Source organism: Neospora caninum, chromosome VI, assembly GCF_000208865.1.
Source record: "Neospora caninum Liverpool complete genome, chromosome VI".
NCBI classification, from domain to species: Eukaryota; Apicomplexa; class Conoidasida; order Eucoccidiorida; family Sarcocystidae; genus Neospora; species Neospora caninum.
This window is the reverse complement of record NC_018392.1, coordinates 2,820,020-2,841,127: the sequence shown is the minus strand read 5'-3', so window position 1 is coordinate 2,841,127 and position 21,108 is coordinate 2,820,020. Positions and strand designations below refer to the sequence as shown.

Sequence of the window (21,108 nt, the reverse complement as noted above, 5' to 3'; positions counted from 1 at the left end):
GCCGACGTGTTTCCTCTCTTGGCTCTCCGTTGGGTTCCTTGTTCCACGGCCTTTTCCCATCGCCGCTGCTTGCACGACTTGAAAAGGCCGATATTTGGCAGTCAGCTTGTTCCCCAACAAAACGCAGTGTAACTGCTCCCAGCTCTCCTCTCGACCTTTCAGAAGACTTACTCGACACTCGCGCCCGTATCGAGCAACAGCCTCGAGGCAGATAACGCAAGGAAAAACTGAAGAACACGAGAAGAAATCTCTATACGGGTACACTTTCCTGTCTCTGGTCAGCCGTTGTGGATTGACCCTCTTCCCACTTCTGGTTACCTTTGTATCTCTATACAGACTCTTTCATGCATCTATATATCTATATACTTATATATACAGATGATGTGTCGCTTTTCCCCCAACAGTCAGTCATATATATATATATATATAGTCATATATATATATATATATATATATATATCCTTTGAGCCCGCAGGCATCCCCTTTGCGTGGCGGGCGGTAAAGTGGCCGAGTCTCTGCTTCTCTTGTCGTCTTCTCATGCGACGGCGGCAAGAGAAAGAAATGATCCTCCAAACGGTCCCCCGCTTCATCTCTATGTCGGCTCTCTTTCTCTCGTTTTAGCTGTTGAAGGATCAACTACTGAGGGGGAGCCGACCAGGTCGGGGCAGTGTAGGGGACACTTTTTTCTACGGCGGGCGAGAAGGAAGATCTCTGTGCTGGGGCCGCCGCGGCTCCGCTCCAGTGTGCGTGGCACCATTTGACGCTTCCGACCCTTTTGTAGGGATCGCCGCGTGAACGAAAACGCCAAAAAGGCGGCCTTTTGCTGTATCTGAATCGAAAAAAGTGACGGCGAAACTTGGGGCTGGGGCATCTCGCTCTCCTGTCTCTCTCTGTGGACTCTGCGCGAGGGTCGCGGTGTGCGCGTTCCTTCCCCGTTCGCAAGCGTTTCTTGCCTTTCTCTCGAACTTTTTTGATTGCTTTTCGTCGCCGCGAATCGCGCTCCGAACTTTGCTTTTTCGTCTTTCGCGCCGTTGCTTTTTGCACTCGTCGCTGTCCCCCGCGAGAGACTCTTTGCGTCGCCGATCGCATGTTCGTCTGCGCGTTCTCGCGCCGCCTCTCTCGTTCCACGCGCAACGTTTCGCGCGGGAGGCTCGAGCGCGACCAGAAGAGGGCGAGTTTCCGAGGTCATGCACGCCAAAAATCTGCAATTTCCGGCCGGTTTATCCCCTCCCGACTGCGCGCGCTTGCTCCCTTCCCTCCCGTCTCTTTTCTCCACTCTCCACAAAACTTCCCTCCCTTTTTTCTCCCCCTTTCCTCTCACCCGTTTTCGCCCTGCCTTTCTCCCTCTCTCCACAAAGATCCGACTTTGTGTCGAAGCGAGAAAAATCTGGCACACCAAACGTCGCCGGCTTCGCCTGTCTTTGGGATGCGCAGATGCGCAAGTTCCCCAACTCGAGGTGTTCTCGCGTTTCCTCTGTTCGCGCCTGCCACTCCCCTCTTTTCTGCGCGCTTTCTCTTGCGCGAGCTTTCGGCAAACACCAGTCGGTCTGGGCTCGACGAGCGACTCCAGAGAAAAAGAGTGACGACCCAAACGCCTCTTCCAGGTAGTAGATCTGGAGAGATCTGGGGTGAGGCTCTGGAGCGGTTCTGACGTGTTGCCGGCGGGCGGCCGCGCCCATGCTGCCTTGGACAGGCCGAGAGAAACGAGGCAACTCTCTCTTCCTCCTGTAGGAAGCCCGCGGGAAGAGAAACTGCGCGTCCTTCAAGCTTTGCTCTGAGGTGATTACGAGAAAGGACCGCGTGACGAGTGTTCCGACCGGAGACAAACATGTATCTTAAGGAGCACCCCGCGCTTCACCTCCCCTGTCGTTCTCTGCATGTGCAGAACTGAATTGTGATCGGCGCGAGTTCATCTCCTCTCCTTGTGTCGCTTCGTTTTCGGTGTTTCTTTGTCTTTGCCCTCTGGCCAGCACTCTGTCTGGCATTCGCCTGCGTCCCATCTGTCTCTTTTTCGGTCTTCCCAGGCCATTTCTCGGCACCCATCATGAGGAGCCTCCGTTCTTTCGCGACTTCGCGCTGGAGCCGCGACGCTTCGGCGCGGCGGGCGTCTCTCTCGCGCGCAGCCGTCCACCGTGCTCCGTCTGCTTCCCCGTCGTCTCTCTGTCCTTCGCTTCGTATGTCTCCTCTCTCCGCCGCGTTGTCGGCGCGAGAGTCTCTCGGGGCTGTTCTCGGCTCGTGCGCGTCCTCGCGGCTCCTCGCTTGCGGGTTCTCCTCCGCGCGCACGGCGTCCCCGTCTCTGAGTGGTGCGCCACTAGCATCCGAGTCTTTTCTCACGGGAACGAGCGCAGCTTACGTTGAACAAATGTATCTCTCCTGGAAGAAGGACCCGACTTCTGTGCATGCATCTTGGAACGCGTACTTCACCAACGTCGCGAACGACTTGCCGGCCGGTGCCTCGTTCTGTCTCCCGCCCGGCGGCTCCGCTTCGGGCGCGTTGGGCTCCACCATCAGAGGCGCCGCGGCGCGGGCGGCCACGCCGTACATCTCGACGGCGCCAGGGTCGCTGCCGGCGGGCGCGTCGTTTGTGACGCCGGAGTCGCTCCCTGTCTCCTCGCAGCAGAGTGTGCACGACACCAGTCGTTTGATCCAGATGATTCGCGGCTACCAGATGCGGGGTCACGAACTCGCGGCGGTGAATCCGCTGAGTCTTCCGCAGGAGACGCCTTTCGTCTCTCGGGCCCGCGGCCAGTCGCCTGCGGGGAGCCTCGACTTCGAGACGTACGGCTTCACGAAGGCGGACCTCGACAAGGTCTACGACTGCCGCGTCGAAGGCATGTGCGGCTTTCTGTCTCCAGAGCTTCCGCCCCGTCCCCTCCACCAAATCATCAAGCGTCTCGAGGAGGCATACTGCGGCTCGATCGGCGTCGAGTACATGCACATTGGCGATCGAAACGTGTGCAACTTCATTCGGCAGTGGATCGAGACCCCGACAAAGTACGTCTTCAGCCCGGAGATGAAGAAGAAGATCTTGGCGCGAACGGCGCGGTCGCAGATGTTTGAGAACTTCTGCGGCCAAAAGTTCAGCACCAGCAAGCGGTTCGGCCTCGACGGATGCGAGACGATGATCGTCGCGATGAAAGCCATCACGAAGAAGGCTGCTCGCGAAGGCGTGAACAGCGTCGTCATCGGCATGCCGCACCGCGGGCGCCTGAACGTCCTCGTGAACGTTCTCCACAAACCGATGCAGCAGCTGCTCTCGGAATTCCTCGGCGTTACCTCGTACTCCTCCGCGGAGTGGGGCAACTCTGGAGACGTCAAGTACCATCTCGGCGTCGAATTTGACCACTTCGACGCAGATGCGCAGCGCTACATCCACATGGGCGTCCTCGCGAATCCGTCGCACTTGGAGGCGGTAGACCCTCTCGTGATTGGCCAGGCGCGAGCGCAGCAGTACTACTCGGAGGACGAAGACGGGACGAAGGTGTTACCGGTGATCCTGCACGGGGACGCCTCGCTCGCCGGACAGGGCGTCGTTTACGAGACCTTGCAAATGTCTCAGTTGCCCAACTACCGCGTCGGAGGCACGATCCACATCGTCGTGAACAACCAGATCGGATTCACCACCAACCCCGTCGACTCGGGAAGCGGACGCTACTGCACAGACATCGCCAAGGCGCTCGACGCTCCCGTGTTCCACGTCAACGCAGACGACCCCGAGGCCGTGACGTTTGTCAGTGAGCTCGCCCTCGAGTACCGCCAGCGCTTCAAAGGCGACGTCTTCATCGACCTCGTCGGCTACAGACGCCTGGGCCACAACGAACTGGACATGCCGAAATTCACACAACCTCGCATGTACACCTTGATCGCGAAGAAAAAGACCGTCTTCGACATCTACGCCGAAAAACTCGTCAAGGAGGTGAGGCCTTCGCGAGATACAAAGCAGGCCGAACACGAAAAGGGACGGCGACGCTTTTCAGCACGAGAACAAGCGAGAGAGGAAACAAAAGAGAGAAAGAGAGAGAAAGGGAGAGAAGAGAGGCTGAGAGAGACTAAGAGAGAGGCTGAGAGAGACTAAGAGAGAGGCTGAGAGAGACTAAGAGAGAGACTGAGAGAGAAGAGAGAGAGACAGAGAGAGAAGAGAGAGGGACTGAGAGAGAAGAGAGAGAAGGGGGAGATATCACAGGGAGGGGAAAAGGGAGAACGAGAAGCGTCGGAGGCGGAAAGATAGTTACGGCTGACACGTTGACCTCGGTTGTGTTGCTTTGCGACGCAGGACGTTGTCAATGAAGCGGACCTGCAACAGCTGAAACAGAACATCCTCGCTTTCTACAACGCCGAGTATGAAAAGTGCAGAGACTTCCTCCCCAGTCAGCAGGTGCGTTTTTCGGCCGTGCGCGGCTCTCTCCGTCTCTTCCGCCTTCTCGTCCTGTCTGTGTGCCCCTACCACTCTTTCTTCACCTCGCGTCCGTAAACAGAACGCAAGCGCATCTCCTGCCTCGTCGTTCGTCGCTCACGCAGATCTCGTTTCGTATATATAACACTGTCGAGCATGAATGCTCTGGGCGCTTCTGCATATATATATATATATATATATATATATATATATTTATACTCATGTATCTATGTATGCATGTGTGTCTGCAAGAAAGAGGAGATACTCTTTGCACGAATTCCTGTTCCTCCATGGCATGTGTGAGCATCGTTGATTTGCAGGTTTCTGTTCGTTTCGCTTCCGGTGTCACCTATGTAGCTCGCTCCGCCTCTTTTTTGTGTGTATGCTTCTCCATATACGCGTCTGCATGTCTCTCAAGCGCTCACAGCCTACCTTTGGGTCGCCATAATCCAGCCGCAGTTGCCATGAGCCTTCCGTTTTCTGCGTGCGTATTCGCCAGTATGAATACTCGCCTCAGTGGAAGCATCTCGTCCGCCCAGACGTCCCTGCCGCGCCGCAGCTGACTGGTGAGACACGAGGCTCTCTTGTGGCACGACCCTCAGCCCCGTTCTGCATTTCCACGATCGGTGCACATGCAAATTTCGATTGAAGGGCCAACGTTTTCTCTGGGAGCGTTTCTTAGCAATGCGAAGCTTGAAGGTGAAACACTGCGACCGGAAGGAGCTTTCTCAACCACGATCGATTCTCTTCCCCCTCGCTCTCCATTCATATATATATATATATATATATATATGTGCGTGTATGTATATGTAAGTGTATATATATATATATATATTTATATATGAGCGCGTGTGTGTATATATATGTATATTTATTTGTAGGCCTGTGTGCCTATAGGTATTTTCATATACGTATCAATCGATCTAGAGGCTTTGAAGTAAGATACATGACCGCATGCACTTTGTCGATGTTTGTCTTTGCCTTTCTTGCAGGTGTCCCGTTGGATCGTCTGCGGGAGCTCGGGACGAAAATCTTCACTCTTCCGCCTGACTTCAACGTCCACCCGACTGTGGGTAAGATTTACAAGGAACGCCTCAACGCCATTCAAGCCGCTCCGGACGAGAATTTAATCGACTTCGGGACTGCCGAGAACCTCTGCTACGCTTCCCTTCTGTCGGACGGATTCCACGTAAGAACGGAGAAAAGCTGCGAGGTTTTTTCAGAGGAAGCAGGCGGCGATCGCTAGTGCATGACTCGCTTTGTTGCCGTCTTCACCTCTGTTTCTCTTCTCTCTTTTCCTAGCTGTGTTGTGCACTCGTCTCTCCCTGTCTTTGTCTCTGCTTCGCTCCCTCTCAAGGTTAATCTTTGTTTTTGCTTCTCTTTCCACCGCTCTGCGTGTCTGTCCGTTCATCTGTACTCGTTACCTGCCTCTATACATATGAGTGTCCATTGTGTACCAATCTCTCTCCTTACGGTTTTTGCTGTTTCCATGGTTTGAGTGATTTAAATAGACGTTTACACATATGGGTGGACATACCAAAGAGAAGTCCCTTTGTGCGTTCGTGTCTGGCGAGAGAGATCGAGCGAAAAACACATGCTGCGGCCTTTGCCTTCCCCAAACACGTACAGAGGCGAACGTTCCGCGGGGCTGTCTGTGGAGTTCTTTCCATTTTCTCTTCGTTTTCCCTCTTTCCTTTCCTTGCCATGTCAGGTGCGCATTGCTGGTCAAGATGTGCAGAGAGGCACTTTCTCGCATCGCCACGCAGTGCTTCACGACCAAACAACATTCGAGCCGTACTCGATCTTTGACGCCTTGAAGTGCTACGGTTTCCCCCACAAAATCCAAACGGTCAATTCCCCTCTCTCCGAATATGCAGGTTCGCCCCCTCATGACTCACATGTACAAGCACTCTCACGCACACATCCAGCGGTTTTTGTACTCCGACATATATACACTTCTACACATTCACATATACATACGCATATATATATATATATATATATATATATATGTATCTGCACGTGTATACTTTTGTATCTACATATATGTAGAGACAGGTGCAGAAGAAGCAGGAAATTTCATTTTCAGGGATTGTCAGTGAGGAATTTGAATAGAAGCGAAAAACCTGCGTTTTCATGTCTGGTTTTTTGAGTTGAATGTCCCGGTGCGGTATTGACACGCCCCTGGCATCACGACGCGCTCGTGTCTCCGAACTAGTGCCTGGGCACGTCTTTTCTTTCTTAAATTTTTCTTTTGCCGCGCATGCAGCGATGGGCTACGAGCTCGGCTACTCGCTGGAACATCCCGACTCGCTGTGCATCTGGGAGGCACAGTTTGGCGACTTTGCGAACGGCGCGCAAATCATCATTGACCAGTTCATTGCCAGCGGCGAGGTCAAGTGGAACAAACAAACCGGTAAAACTCTCGCGCGAAATAGCGATCCCGTGCATGCTGATCCCCGCAGCCAAAGTACCTATTCTCAAGTATATACGCATACATACTCATACGCAATATGAAGATATATATACTTTTAGTCATGCGCTTGCGTCTACATCTATCCTTACAAATGTATCTATGTATATGTATATATATATCTATGTATGTATATCTATGTATATCTATGTGTATGTATGTATATGTATATATATTCGTGTATTTGTATGGTAGCTGTGGATGTCTTGACGGACAGGAAGGCATGCGTTGGTGTGGAGCTGTCACCGGGGCGGTGGGGGAGGTGTGGAGAGCCGATAGGGGAATCGTGGCGACTTGGATTTTTCGTGATTCGCCGCAGTTTTTGACTCGGTCGATCAACTTCTTTGCGTGTTCGGGCCCCGGCGCAGAGGTGACTTGAGGGCGAAAACAGCGCCTTGTGTCGAGGAAGGAAAGACGGGACGGGCGGAAAAGCCTCACGAGCCTCGCACAACGGGAGGTGCGCACGCGTTCCACGTTATCCTCAGGGATTGTCGTCATGCTCCCTCACGGCTACGACGGCCAAGGTCCGGAACACTCGTCAGGGCGCATTGAGCGAATCCTTCAACTCTGCGACGACCGCGAGGACGTGATTCACCAGGAAAACTGGGAACTCGAAAAGTCGAGCATCATTCAACAACACAATCTCCAGGTGCGTCTTTCTCTCTCTGTCTTTCTGTCTCTCTTCTCTCTTTTCGCGTGCGGCGCGTCCTATGCGTCCTCTGGCTGTGCGTTCTGTGGTCAGGTGATTATGCCCAGCACGCCGGCCAACACTTTCCACGCGCTCCGTCGCCAAGTTCACCGTGAATTCAGAAAGCCCCTGATCATCTTTTCCCCCAAGAGAATGCTGAAAATGCGTGCAGCGATGTGCACGCTCAACCAACTCAATGAGGGCACTCGCTTCAGAAGGTACTGGAACGCACTTTCCCTGCTTTTTTTGCACCAAATCACTGCGTGAAAAACTCGCGATGAAATGGAGAGGTTACCGCGATTCTAAATCGCTCGCATTCATGCAGCTCGTTTGTCGCTCCCCTCAAGACCATGTTCTTCCGTAGAACCGCGTCGGCAGCAAGAAACAGCACACGCGGTAGAAGAATTTCGCCCTTCACATACGCATCTGGTTATATATGTGTTTATATGTATACATACATATATATATTTATATATTTATGTTTTAACATGTGTATGGGTATGTATGTTTATGTGTATTTGTTAGGTGGTGTGTTGTGCTCCAGTTGTGAGCGTTGAAGCTAACAGTTTACATCTTCAATCGTTGTGTTTGTCTCGCGTTTCCCCTGTAACTCTGTGCGAGCTTGAGAAGTTTGTGGACACCCCACAGAGGGATGCACACAGCGGCGCATGCGCCGGTGCGTTTGTTCCCTTTTTCGAAGACGCGCTTTGAGAACCTGAAGCTCAAAATCTGCGCACGTCTCCGCTCGTTTCTTCCCAGGTACATCCCCGACAAAATTGCCGAGCCAGAGAAGGTGACGCGCCTAATTGCATGCAGCGGCCAGGTCTACTACGACCTGATCGCCGGCAAAGACAAAATGAAGAACGGCGCCCAAAACGGAGACTCGCCAGGTTCGTGTTCTTGCAGTCTCTCGTTTTGTTCTCCTCTTCCTTCCTCTCTGACAATCTTTCTCTGTGTCTCTCTGATCTTCTCTCTCTGATGGTCTCTCTCGGATAATCTCTCTCGGATAGTCTATCTGTCGATTAGGCTCTCCTTCTCTGCCTCTCCACTGACTGCTCTCGGCCCGTGGCTGTCATTTCCCCTGGGGTGTTTTCTGTGGCATTTGCTGTCAGGAGACAAGATCGCGATTGCGCGAATGGAGCAACTGTCACCCTTCCCATTCGATCTCTTTATCGAGGACTTGAAACGCTTTCCGAACCTCCAGTCGGTCGTCTGGGCGCAAGAAGAGCCGATGAATCAAGGTGAGAAGCCTCGAAAGGAGACATACCCCCGAGGAGGAGTTGAGGGAAGGAACTTCCAGCTTCTTTTGAAGCGATCCAGTGTCTGAAACACACACGTGCTTCCTCCCATGCCTACACACACATCTACATCTACATATATATCTACATATATATATATATATATGTGGGGATGTATTGAAATGAAAATTTATACGAATGTGGCTTTGTCTCTTTCTTAGCCGTAGCCGTGTACCTGTGCCGTCTCCCTTCCTTCTCCCTCTCTCTCTCTCTGTCTCCTTGTTTTCCCTCCAATTCACTCGCCTACTGTGTCGTTCTCTTTACCCCTTTTTTAGGTGCGTGGTTCTACACGTCGAAGCGCATTGAGTCTTCGCTGCGGCATCTGAAATATCCGAACGGCATTCGTTCGCCGATTTACGCGGGCCGCGACGTCTGCGCCGCGACTGCGGTCGGCGACAAGAAACTCCACGACAAAGAGTTAGCGCAACTCCTACAAGACGCTCTCGACGTGAACCGTACCACTCACTCGTACTTGGAGAAGTATCTGCACAAACAGGAAAACACGCACAAATAAGACCCAGCGAGCGCATCTCTAGCCATCTGCATGCATCGACACAAATACACATGTAAGCCAGTATACATACATACGCAAATGCATATGTGTATAGGTGTGCATATGCCTTTAGGAATCAATAGGTGTAGGGATCCGGTTGAATCTCCGGATGTATATTTGTTTACATATTTGTGTACACTCAACATGAGAGATATGCTTCCATACCTACAACCACAGATATTCTACAAAAAACAGGACGGGGAATGCGTTCACAGTAACAGAGAGAAGCGAGTGCTCTTCTTCTGTCGGAGTCGCGCGCCTAGCACAAGCCACGGATCCGAGGTGTGCAAACGTTTTTAGAGACGATGCATTCTCGTCGATGTTTCTGTCTTTTTTCACCGGCTCTCTCCGCCCTCTCACAAGACTGGCTTCCTCTTTGATGGTGCTTTTTCGATTTTTCCTGCTTCGTGCATGCTGTTTCTGGGGCGTCGAAGAAGTCTCTCCGAATTTTTTTTTTCACTGGATTTCCTCGATTTCGCATTTGACCGTTTCTCCGTGTGCCGCACGCCTTTCCCGGGCTGTCTCTCTGTTTCAAGTGGCCGAATCAGAGTGAAGACGTGTTTTTCTCGCGTTGCATGCGGGGCCTCGTAGAGGGTGTCGGCGTAAACCCCGCGAATTTCACTGTTGTGGATGCCGTTCAAAAATCCTTTCGAGCTTCCCATGCGTCTCTGCTTCCAGTCGCAAAAAGCGACAAGAAAGCCGATCCGGGGAACCGCGTGAGTCGCCAAAAGTATCGATGCGCGGAGACAGCGCCCAAAAGCAGGTGGTTCTGCACTTGAGGCCGTGCGAGAAAACACCTTGCCTTTTTCCCCGCTTCCTCTACAAAATACCCGCTAGTTACACCCCCAGTCGGCGATGCACACACAAGTCTTCACTGATATATATATATATATATATATATACAGGCAGATATGCTTGTGATTACAAATACGTATTTGTAGATACAATGCTACATAAGCACATATTTACACAAAGAGAGGGTTAGCTAGATGCGAGTGTCGATATGTAGGGGGGGTTCGCACGACCCTGGGGAGAGAGACGGCAAGTTGGGCACAAAAGGGAACGGCAAATCCCGAAACGGCTCTTTGCGCTTCCTCCTCTGTTCGATTTCATACGCCGCTCTCTGCTTCAATATTCCCAGCTCTCGCCGTAGGTTTGGCTATATATATATATATATATATATATATATTGGTTAGTGCGTGTATCTAATGGTCTCAGTTTGTGTGTATTTCTGTCTTTTAGAAAGAGGCTGAGCCTGTCTATATTTTCTCACGACTTGAGACTCCTGTACTTTTTTTCACGAGAGCAAACTGTGTGAGAAGTAAAAGCGGACAGAAGCCTCTCTCTGACTCTTCGGCGTCTCCGAAATGTTTACGTCACCCTGGAGAGTCCGTAGCTCGAAAAAGAGATGTCCAGTTAGCCCCACATTCCCCGACGCAGCACAAAAAGCCACAAGCCAGAAGAGACTGAGATAGAGAAGAAAGCCAACAAAAGAAGACAGAGGGTGCACGCGTGTGCATGGACACTCCCCAGCGGAAGAAGAAAAACGCCTGTTTCCTGTGTCGGAAAATAAAACAGACGCTTCTTTTCCTCGACGCTAGATCGTGCATTTAACCAAAAACGCGATATACAGGCATGCCAACACAGAGGCGAAGACCGAAGCGCGACTCCGCGGTTATATATATATATATATATATATATATATAATATACATATATATACATATATATATTAATATTATATATATATATAATCGAGGCTTTCATGCGTTTTCCTTCTCGGACGTGCAACGCTTCCTTTCTTCTTGTCCTGCGCTGTATTCCTTTTGTTTCGTCTCCCTTCTCTGTCCCAAAGTTTCCCTTCCGTCTGGGTCTTGCCGTCTCCCGTATTCTGTTTTCTCTCCAAGCTTTATTCGAGCCTCCGTCTTTGCTCTGCTTTTCTATCCTCATTTTCGTACTTCGTCGCTTCTGTTCTCTTCCACCATCTCTCTTTCTTCTTTCTTATCTCCTCTCGTTCTTCTTTCATTCGTCTGCGGTTCTTCTCCCATTCTTTCGTATATCTCCCTTCTCTCCTTCTCTTTTCTTGTCTATTATCTTTCCTTTCTGTCTCTTCTCCCTTTCTTATCTCTTATCTTTCTTCTCTCTCTTTCTGCCTGTCCCCCCCCCCTGCTCGGGATGGTCCCTTCTGTCTGCATTCCCTGTGGACGCCGCGTACTTTCTTTTCTCCTTTCTTTTTTCCGACTGTGACAGTCCCAGCACTCTGTGTTGCCGGTTCTTCTCTTCTTCTTGACAGACCATCCCTCTCTCTGTTGCCTCGCAGCGTCTCCCTTCTTCCCTTTCTTTTCCCCCATCCCTCTCCCTCAAGCGAGGGCGTAAATCACATTTTGTCTCGACGTTGTTCTCTTGTTGGCTTCCATTCCTGCTCTTCTCTCGCCGACTCCACTCGCCTCGGTCTCCTTCCCAACACACCGCAAAAACGCGCAAGGCACGCGAACTTCTGACGGATCTGGAGACCGCATAAAAGCGGGGAGGGCAAATGTCTCCTTCTTCGTGAAGCCAAAGGGAGACAGCGAAAACGCAGAGGAAGAGAGCGAGGAAGCGTTGTCACAGTGGTGAGATGTAAGATTTGCGGGAGACGTTTCGACGTGGAGAGCGCCGAAACTCGCCTCTTTGGGTTTTTCAATCGAGGCATGCAAAGGTCGGACCTCCGATTCTCGTTGCTCCTTGCTGCCGATTCTGGCGTCAGGAACAGTAGCGGGAAAAGCGACAGACGGAGGCGACACGTGAGGCAGCCGTGAACGGCCATCAACCTTGTTCCTCTGGACAACCCGCGAGGAAGAGCCGTCGGTTCTTTTCCGCAAAAAGGAGACGGCTTTTCCCTCGTGTTGGTTCTCAACTGCCTTATGCCCCCAGCGACAACGTCCCAGGCCCGCGTATTCACTTGTCGCCATTCCCGGCTCCTCCTCTCGCCTCTCCCGAGCGCCGTTACACCACCCCGGCAGCTCTTGTGGGCTTTGACCAGCCGACGAGGCAGAGGCACAACGAAGGAACGGTGAAGATGAAGGAAGAGAAGAGAGAGAGGGGAGAGACGAAGAGAGGGGACAAGGAAGAGACGAACTGAACGACGTGGAGACGTGGTCTTGAGCCTTCCTGTCTCCTTGTCGTTTGAGCAGTGCAAGCAAAGTTCTTCCCTGTTCTCGGTGTCTCTCCTCCGCGGACACCCCCTTCCCCGCTGCCTTATTTTCCGCAGGCATCGGCAGCGTATTTTGGCTGTCTTTCGTCTCTCTCCGCAAGGGAGTGGGCGGCTGCTCTGTGCTGAGCCCTCCGGCGAGGGGAGCAGCTTCGCACTCTGGATCGGGTGAAGACGACAGGGTGCGTTTTTGAAGCAGCGCAAGCAGCCGTGAAGTCGCGCCGCCAGGTCTTCTCGAAGCTGCAGTGTGTCCGCATTCTTCGCTTCTCTCTGCATGCACCCGTCGCCGTTCGCACTCGCTTCTTTGCACCAGAGATGCGCCTCGGCCGCGTTGCTCGTGTGAACTGTTTCCTCTCGCTGTCTCGGAAGAACTGCGAGAGATCGACGACGTCGACGGGTGGAGCGGAGACCGCGGAAAACAAGCGGAGGCGTTCGAACCGACTGGACCCGCGCAGGAAGTGGACGCAGGCAGAACAGCTTGAGAGAGGGACAAGGTCGGCAGCACCCACGTTGTGGACAGGTCTATCTCTTCTCTCGTCACATTTTCTCCCTCTATCTCTCCCTTTTTCACCTTTTTCTCGGCTTTTCTCCTGGTCTTCCGAGCATTCACACTTGCTTTGCCAGAGAGCCTTCCTGTGTCCTCGGCAACCTGCCGCTCGCCCTGTCTCTTCTCCCCTGCCATCATCTTGTCGACATTCTTCTCGCCTGCGGGTTGGGTCTTTGTCTTCAGATTCTCCCTTCCCAGTGCCCTGACGTCTTGAGCCTTCAGAGCCCGCGACGCTTCTCGGCCTCGATGCCGCCGGCTCGGCGGACCTGAAGAGACATCCGTCGAAGTGGAGTGGAGAGAGTCGCGCGAGGACGCCGTCCCCCGAGGCCGAGACCGAAGGGAAGACAGAAAAGAACACGAGGAATAACAAGAAGCGAAGTCCCTTTCGTGGGCCGCATGCGAATCAAGAGGCGCTGCGGGAGGAGGGCGCAGCGCGGGAAGGCACGTCGGCGGCGAGGCGGCGCTCTGCGAAGACAAGAAAAGTGCACGGGAGGAACCGCTTTGCAAGGGACCTGCGTTTGAAGAGAGAGGGCCTGGGAGACCAGCCTTTCTTTCGGAAAAAGGTGGAGCAAAAAGGGCAAGGACGTGCCGACACATACAGCAACGCGAGAAAAGAGAGAGCGCGGAGGCACAGACCTTCTTCTAAAAAACTCGTGGAGAAAGAAGCCCTGTCACATTGGAGCCGGACACCTTTTCTTTCCGCGACTGTCCACAGAAAACTGCGAGGTCTGTTTCTCCAGAAATCCGGAAAACTCACGTTTTCCCACGGCGACTCCGAGGCTCTGTTCTCCGGCCACGCGGCTCGACCCGCGCCGCCACCCACGCGCGCCTTTGGTGCCGCGTTCATCGTGCTTCTCTCCGGTCTCTGTTCGACGAAAACGGGCTCCATATCTCGCGTCTTCCGTCCTTTTCGTAGCTCTCTCTTCCTCGTCTCCGTTATCTCCGACGCGCACGTTTCCTTGCTCAGGCTCCAGGATTCCCCTCCAAAGAAGAGAGAAATGCACAGCCACGTGGGCGAAGAAAAACACGCACCGAGAACCCTTTTTGCTTTCCACCCTCGCTCCTCTAAACCCTCCCAGACCCAAGATAAACGTGAAGAAGCGGGGCGTTGCGAGATGTCTTGTGGTTTTTTCTTCGGGGTTTCCGCAGATCGTTTTCCGGCACAATCCCCGACCTCACACGTGAACGCCGTCCTCTCCAGTCGTCACACAACACCTTTCGTTCTGACAACATAGATTTATATACATATATACAAATATGCATATACGGAGATATTTATCACCCTACACAAACATCTCCATAGATTTAGTCACACGCTTCTACTTTGCACGTAAAAAGATAGATATTTGCACAGGAGATGCACTGCGATGGTCCAGCGGTCCGCATGCACCTGAGAATAGAAGCGTCGCCGCGTGCTCGCTCTCGCCCTACTGAACCAAACGACAGGAAACGGGTATGGAAACGAGACACGCACGGAGATACACAGGCATGTGCATGCACGAGACTCTGGATGTCGCGGGCCTCTCGGTGGGAGAGGAGAAAGGCGGGAGTCTCCGGAAGCCGCGTGACAACGAGGGAACTTGCGGGTCGTTTGCGTGAAAGAGAAGACCGAAACTAACAGAGACCGAGCATGGTCGGGCAACGGAGTCACACACTCCCAGCCTCGTGGAAAGCTGAAACTCAACAAAACGTCTTTGCCCCGACGAACCACATCCGAAGGCGCACTGGCTGTTAAGCAACTCCCACCGCTCCAATTCGATTCCACGCTCAGCGGTAAATCGGCCTCGCCCTTCTCTTCCCCGCTCGCTGCGACAGGGCGCCGCTGGGAGGAGACGGAGCCCAGTCAGATCAAAACGATTCACCTCGTCTGAGCGACCAACTCAGGAAAGACACGCGCCGCTCGGGAAGTGTTCTGTATGGTGATAGGGGCCATACACAGACGCGCCTTCATCGATGAAGCAGACGTGTTTATGCGCAAAAGGCGACGAGAGCTAAGTCGCCAGTCTCTTGGGCGAACACGGCATCTCATCACCTACAGAAAAGGCGACAGAAAATGTGGTGGGGACACATCACGGCCGAGACAGGAAGGCTTGTCTCTGCCCACCTCGATCGCAGAAAGGAGACAAAGAGAAAGCAGTCTATACTGTCTCCGGGGAAGGCAAGAAAGAATGCGTACGAAAGAGGCGAGAGAACGTGCGAAAAGTGCTTTGGATCCCCCCACAATCCCTGCTCGTCTTTCCAGCTGTTTCCATGTACGTACTATATCACTATCTTTGCGTGTTTGCACACGCATATGCATGCGTATATCCCCGTGTTTGGCTTCTGCCGGAATCAAAAAGAGGCTTATACACAATTCTACCCTCCAGATACACCGCGCGTGCCATATATACACTACTACAATACACACTCATAGATACACACATATAAATATATGTGTACGCACGTGTGGGCTCGCGGGGAGAAGTCCCCAGCGCGTTCGCTTTCTCGTTGATTTGAGAAGACGGACAGGCAAGAATAAGAGTAGTATCCCGGGAAACAGGAAACAACGGAGACAGGAGCAGAACGAATTGTCAGACGTGCAACTTTGGAGTGTTCCCCCACGTAAATGTGTCACGAAAGACCCTGCCAGGGCAAACTTCATATACGAAAACGAAATGCTTGCAGCTGTTTGTTTCACGAAGAGACATTTCCAAAATTCAAGCATATGTCTTTCGAGTGTAATGTCTTCACACAAGTGGCTGATGGCCACGACCTGTGTGTCGACCAGACGGGGATATCCACGTGTCCGTACACCCCGGGCGCCTGCGCGTCCCTTTTGGTGTCTCTCCGGCGTTTTCCCCGGTTTTGTTCCACGAATCAAGGAGCCCGGACGCGTCACCCGTCTCACCCTCACAGGAGGACGAAAACGCCTTTAACAAAACCCCCCAATCTGCACGTTACAGCCATTTCTTCTTTGGATAAAAGTGAGCATAGGCGACCACTAGATTTCGACGGTCACGCTCAAAAAAATCGTCCGAGAGGAATTTCTGCCTCTCTGCGCATGGCCTGTCCACAGTCTCCCGCTGCAACTACGCGTCTCCACGCGCATGAGCAAAACGATACAAAACTCCTGTTGTGTACCTGTCAGGTGTATTTACTGCATTTACACCGACAAAAGAGCGGCTTTTCGTTTTTGTTCCCTAAAGGCTCAGCACATAGCAGCCACCCTCCAAGATGGGTAAATGAAGATAACTTTAGTAGCCGATGAACGGCCCTGTCTCCGTAAACTGCCCCCCCTCTCTCCAGTCCTACATTGGCACGAACACTTAAATGCACACGCGGGTGCATATACACCATTTGTAAAAAAATATATGCACGTCGTAATTACAAGGAGTGTGTAGGAAGGCATTTGTGTCAGAATCACGCGCAGGTTAACGATGGACGGAGACAAGGGTCCACGCAAAAAGGCAGAGAACTACGTAAATCGGCCGGAGTGATGGAGACGCGTTCGTCAAACCCGAGAAAGGAAATGCGTTCTGAGAATTTGCTCCGTAGAACACACAGCCAAACGTGGAAGCACGTCAAGACAGATTTCTGCGAAGACAAAAAAGGCACACTGTTTAAAAATCCATCACAGCGGCCTCTCCGTGGGTCACGGCAACGGCAGAGGTATCTCGATCGACAGGCGCAGCCTGAACGAAGTGTATGTACGCTTATTTCTGCGTCGTCTCGACGAGAACGGTGGAGGCGAGAAAACCGCGCTTTTGTCTCCTCTTCCTCTCAGAAAAAAACCGTTAGAGGGCCACCTGAAAAATATCGCCTTTTCTGTCGACCGGTGGTGTATGTACACCGCGGGCACGTGTGGGCGACAGGGTGTACAGACACTGGGATGTGAAGGGAAGTCGCTCTCCGGAGCGGCAGAGAAGAAACGCACCAGCGCTCGGAAAGCAAGCAAAGCAAGCACGTTGCTTCCACGCAATGAAAGGCGCGCAGAGAACGCCTCCCTGGAAAGACAAAACCGTGGATTTCCTTCGCCAAGCGTCTTGCTTCCTTCGTGGTGATACTTTATGATACACGGAAAGAGCCCCGCGTCTTCTCCCTCCTCCCTCTTTCTCTCCGTATCTCACCCTTTTTATCCGCCCAACACAGGATTACGGTATCCACACCCACATACGAATAAACACGTACCTCTACCCCTCCATATACAATCAGATACACGCATATTTGTGTAACTGCGTGAGTAAGTTGGGAGATATCAGGACGCCGATAAAGAACTGTTACCATTCCCCACCTACATGCAATACTGGCCATCGAAGGCCGATCGTACTGCGACTTTATCTTTCCCTTCGCTCCCTCGGAATTCGAAGACCACAGCGTCCACCAGCACATGCACATCCATACACATGCATGCATGCATGAACAGCGTTTACACGCGCCTTCTTATGCATGCAAATTTGTATGCCACAGAGCGCGCACGAATAAGAGAGATGAAGCGCGTGGATTCTCGCGAGACTGCCGAACACTAAACGGCACGACCCCCGCTGTTGCCACCTTCCTTCGACCTGCCTTCCTCGTATTTCTTTTCTTTCGGCGGACGCTCCTTTTTCAGACAGCATCCCTTTCGAAACAAAACCTTTTTCCCCTTTTCAGTATCATTCACAAGGCACAAGTGCACCTCCAGTCGAGTCTCTCAGTACACCAGAGCGAGAGCGCCGAAACGCACACAGGCTCTCTCCCTGTTCTACAGAAGCGAAATCGCATCCTCAGAAGAGAATTCCATGTCTTCACAAAGTACGCACACATGTGTGAAAATCCACGTCGTTATTTTTGTATGGAGGCATGTGTCAACTCTGTATGTCGAAAAGTTTAACCCGAAACAGAAAGGAGGGAGTCCGTGATGTCGACGGCAACTGTGCGTCTGAAGGGTTCGCGTTACCTCTACTGAGAATCCAGATCATTCACCTCCCCTACGCTCTTTCACACGTCCTCTGTGCTCTTCATCTACACGGAGAGAGAGAGAGAGAGGGAGTAACCCTCGTGGGATGTTCTTCCCCTGCGAAGGCGTGTTAGGTTTCGAAAACAAGAAAAGACCAAAAAGAGACCGAAACCGAACGCCACAACGGAGACACGTGCATGTGCATCCCCATCTCACTCTTCTCGCAGGATGCCACGTAAACCTTTACACAGTCTGACACGCACACATAGATCTGTATATGCATTCAGATACTAGTGCAGACGTACAAACACCCATACACGTATGCACATCTCTGCACGTGGATGCAACCTATCTCTCCATTCTTTTTGTCCGAACGCGGTGGCCTTCTTGTACCTCAACGCTGTGCCTTGCGTATTTCTAGTGAAACACAAAACAGTAGATACTCGTGCAGACGTACAAACACCCACACACGTGGGCACATCTCTGCACGTGGATGCAACCTATCTCTCCATTCTTTTTGTCCGAACGCGGTGGCCTTCTTGTACCTCAACGTTGTGCCTTGCGTATTTCTAGTGAAACACAAAACAGTATTTTGAATACGGGTCGAGCCCCTGGGAAACGTCCGCGTGACAGCTCCGCAGAACGCGGCCTCATTCGAATTCGCTACGCAGGAAGAACCTTTCGGCCCTTTCTTGAAAGACAGGCAAGGACTCGGAGCTCCTGCGTTTTTGCGGAGAGACGGAAAGACGAACAGATTTTTTCCGGAGCGGGGGCGTGGAGTTCTTGCCTCTGGCTTGCGCGTGCCTCCCCAGAGAAGAGCGACGGCGCTCCTGTCGCCGAGAAGCGAGTAAAAAGTGTGATGGGTTGGACGGAAGTTCCAAGGAGATGGGGAGAAAGGGCCGAGACGACTGGACTCTCTCGCGGCTGCCGCTGGAACGAACCAACCTAGACTCGACGGGGCGAGGCGTTCGTTCCTCTCTCCGAGGAAAGGCAGGACACGATCGCGCTCCCTTCTCGTGGGGCTTCTTGAGAAAAAGAAAGACGAGCTCGACAGAAAACGAGAGGGGACAGCTAGCACACGAACTTTCTGGCGGCGCTATCGGCCGAGCTTGACGCCGTTTCTCCGCCGAGGTCCGCCGCGCAGCGAGACCGAGGACACGCGACTTTTTCCCGGCGCAGTGTGTGTAGACTCGAGAGATCTCGTCAGCGAGAAGATTAGGGATGAATGGTCGCTTCGCCTCTCTCTGCGTTATCTCCGTCGAACGCCCGGGGAAAAACGAGAGTGAGGCGGAGAGAAACTCGCGCGGCGCAAGTGTAAGCGCCGACCTGCGCACGGGACGAAGTCGGTTTTCTGGAAAAGGAGCCGGGACGGTGTTTATATTGAGACGATCGCGGAAGGGTCAAGAAAGAAGTGTGGCACGGAGAAAAGGCGACTTGAATCGCTGGTGCATGCCAGCACGTTTCGCGTTTTTGAGGATCGGAGAGAAGACACAGCTGGAGCGCCGGTCGTCTCTCTCGCAAAGAGCCAGCGAGTAGAGCGCTGCCTAACTGTGGTCCACGAAAACTCCGCCGCCTCAAACCGGGAAGACAGTTCCCTGGTTTTCTCGGCCATTCTCGGGAGTGAAAAAAAACCTGAACGGGTGTCGAGACCACGACACGGCTTCTCGGTTTTTCCCGTTTTCGAGTGAATTTGCAGGTGACACATCGGCAAAGCCGCTCCTAGAGTGTTTCTCTTCCGTCATAAAAAAAGACCCGGCCGGGAGGTTCGCTTCGCCAGAGAATTTTGGCAAAAACGACGGTTGCTCATCTGAGGCCGGAGGGCGGCCGAGCCCATCAAAAATGTCGCTTGTCCGAGAGACCGCAGGAGAGTTCGTTGGCACGGGAACGGAAAGAAAGGAATCCCCAGAAAGAGAAGTGTTTTGTTTCGTCTGCCGGGGAACAGCCTCCCCGGGGTGTCTGAAGGTCGACAGACAACTACAAAAGGTAGAAAAGAGAAGTTGACGAACACCAGCTCCACAGCTCCAGGTCTGAAACACTCATACACGGCATCCATATTCAACGTTTGCTTTCTACTGTGAAACTTTCGACGGCCGACGAGTGTTCGATCACAGAGAGACTCAACACGCCCTCACCTCCTGTTTACACAGGCCAGAGACATAACTGTTTGAGTGCAATATTGCGCAAACAGCCTCTCCGTAGAGAATTTCTAGAACGGGAAGAAAAAGTTTCCAGAAAACGCGTTCAGGTGTGCAGCCTCTCTGGGTCTTGGCTGCTCTGTGTTGTCGGGGGGCGGTTCTCGTGGCTGGGACAGTGGACGCCGCAGCTGCAAAATGCTGTCATCTCCCGTTAGTTTTGCTGTTGCAGTTACTCTGTCGCGCCTTGGAATTCGCGCGAAAGGGAGTGGCGTGTCCCTCGTTTACAAGTAACGCGTACGTCCAGCCTGCAGGAGATTACTAAAAGAAAGCCCCGGAACCTCAGGTTCTTGTGACTGCGAGAGAGCGCGGGACCGTCGATTGGGCAATGTCTGCCTGGGAAGGCGTCTCTACAGAGGCGTCCAGTTCTGCGCGTATAGCTGAACGTTGGCAGGTGAGACGGTCCCATTTGTCCTCGCCATGTGCTGGATCGCGGATCGTTTGTACAGACACAATATCTACTTAAAATTTGATAGTAACAATACATGGTAAGCTATGATCCTACGTTCGTAAATGCCGGTTTTGTATGGAGGATATGGTAACTTCTTTGTACCAGTCTGTATTTGGGGTTCAGAAGTGTCTTTGGGCATTGAAACTAACGCACAGTTCAACCCTGTATGATTTACCTCAGTTAATTCGTGTTGGGTAGGATATTCTGTACCAACCGATGTGTCACCTCTATCACCTTAGAGTACTGCGACGAGTTTGATAGGAAGGTTTTCAGCCACGGGGCCGAGTTTCCTCCTTTTTAGCACAAGAAACTTTTTGAAACGGCAGTACGCGGAACTTTCATTTTCAGTCCGCCTCCGGGTGCGACATTTCTGCCCGAACATTACTGTTCGACAACTGGTGTGCCTACG

The 21,108-nt window shown here is 52.4% G+C and overlaps 2 protein-coding genes across 2 annotated transcripts; one reads left to right on the top strand and one right to left on the bottom strand.

Annotated features, from left to right (window-relative positions):
• Positions 1 to 2,044: 2,044 nt before the first annotated feature.
• NCLIV_018800 (hypothetical protein) lies at positions 2,045 to 9,366 on the top strand (the record flags this gene model as incomplete). The annotated part of the gene is made up of 11 exons (XM_003882073.1): positions 2,045 to 3,916; positions 4,274 to 4,375; positions 4,893 to 4,959; positions 5,386 to 5,582; positions 6,105 to 6,270; positions 6,663 to 6,809; positions 7,352 to 7,515; positions 7,609 to 7,772; positions 8,314 to 8,444; positions 8,667 to 8,795; positions 9,128 to 9,366. The coding sequence occupies 11 exons, from the start codon at positions 2,045 to 2,047 to the stop codon at positions 9,364 to 9,366; spliced, it is 3,378 nt and encodes a 1,125-aa protein (XP_003882122.1).
• A 2,398-nt stretch (positions 9,367 to 11,764) lies between these two features.
• On the bottom strand, positions 11,765 to 12,658 carry NCLIV_018790 (conserved hypothetical protein; the record flags this gene model as incomplete). Its single annotated transcript, XM_003882072.1, has 1 exon — positions 11,765 to 12,658. One exon carries the CDS (start codon positions 12,656 to 12,658, stop codon positions 11,765 to 11,767), a length of 894 nt encoding a protein of 297 aa, XP_003882121.1.
• Between the last annotated feature and the right edge of the window lie 8,450 nt (positions 12,659 to 21,108).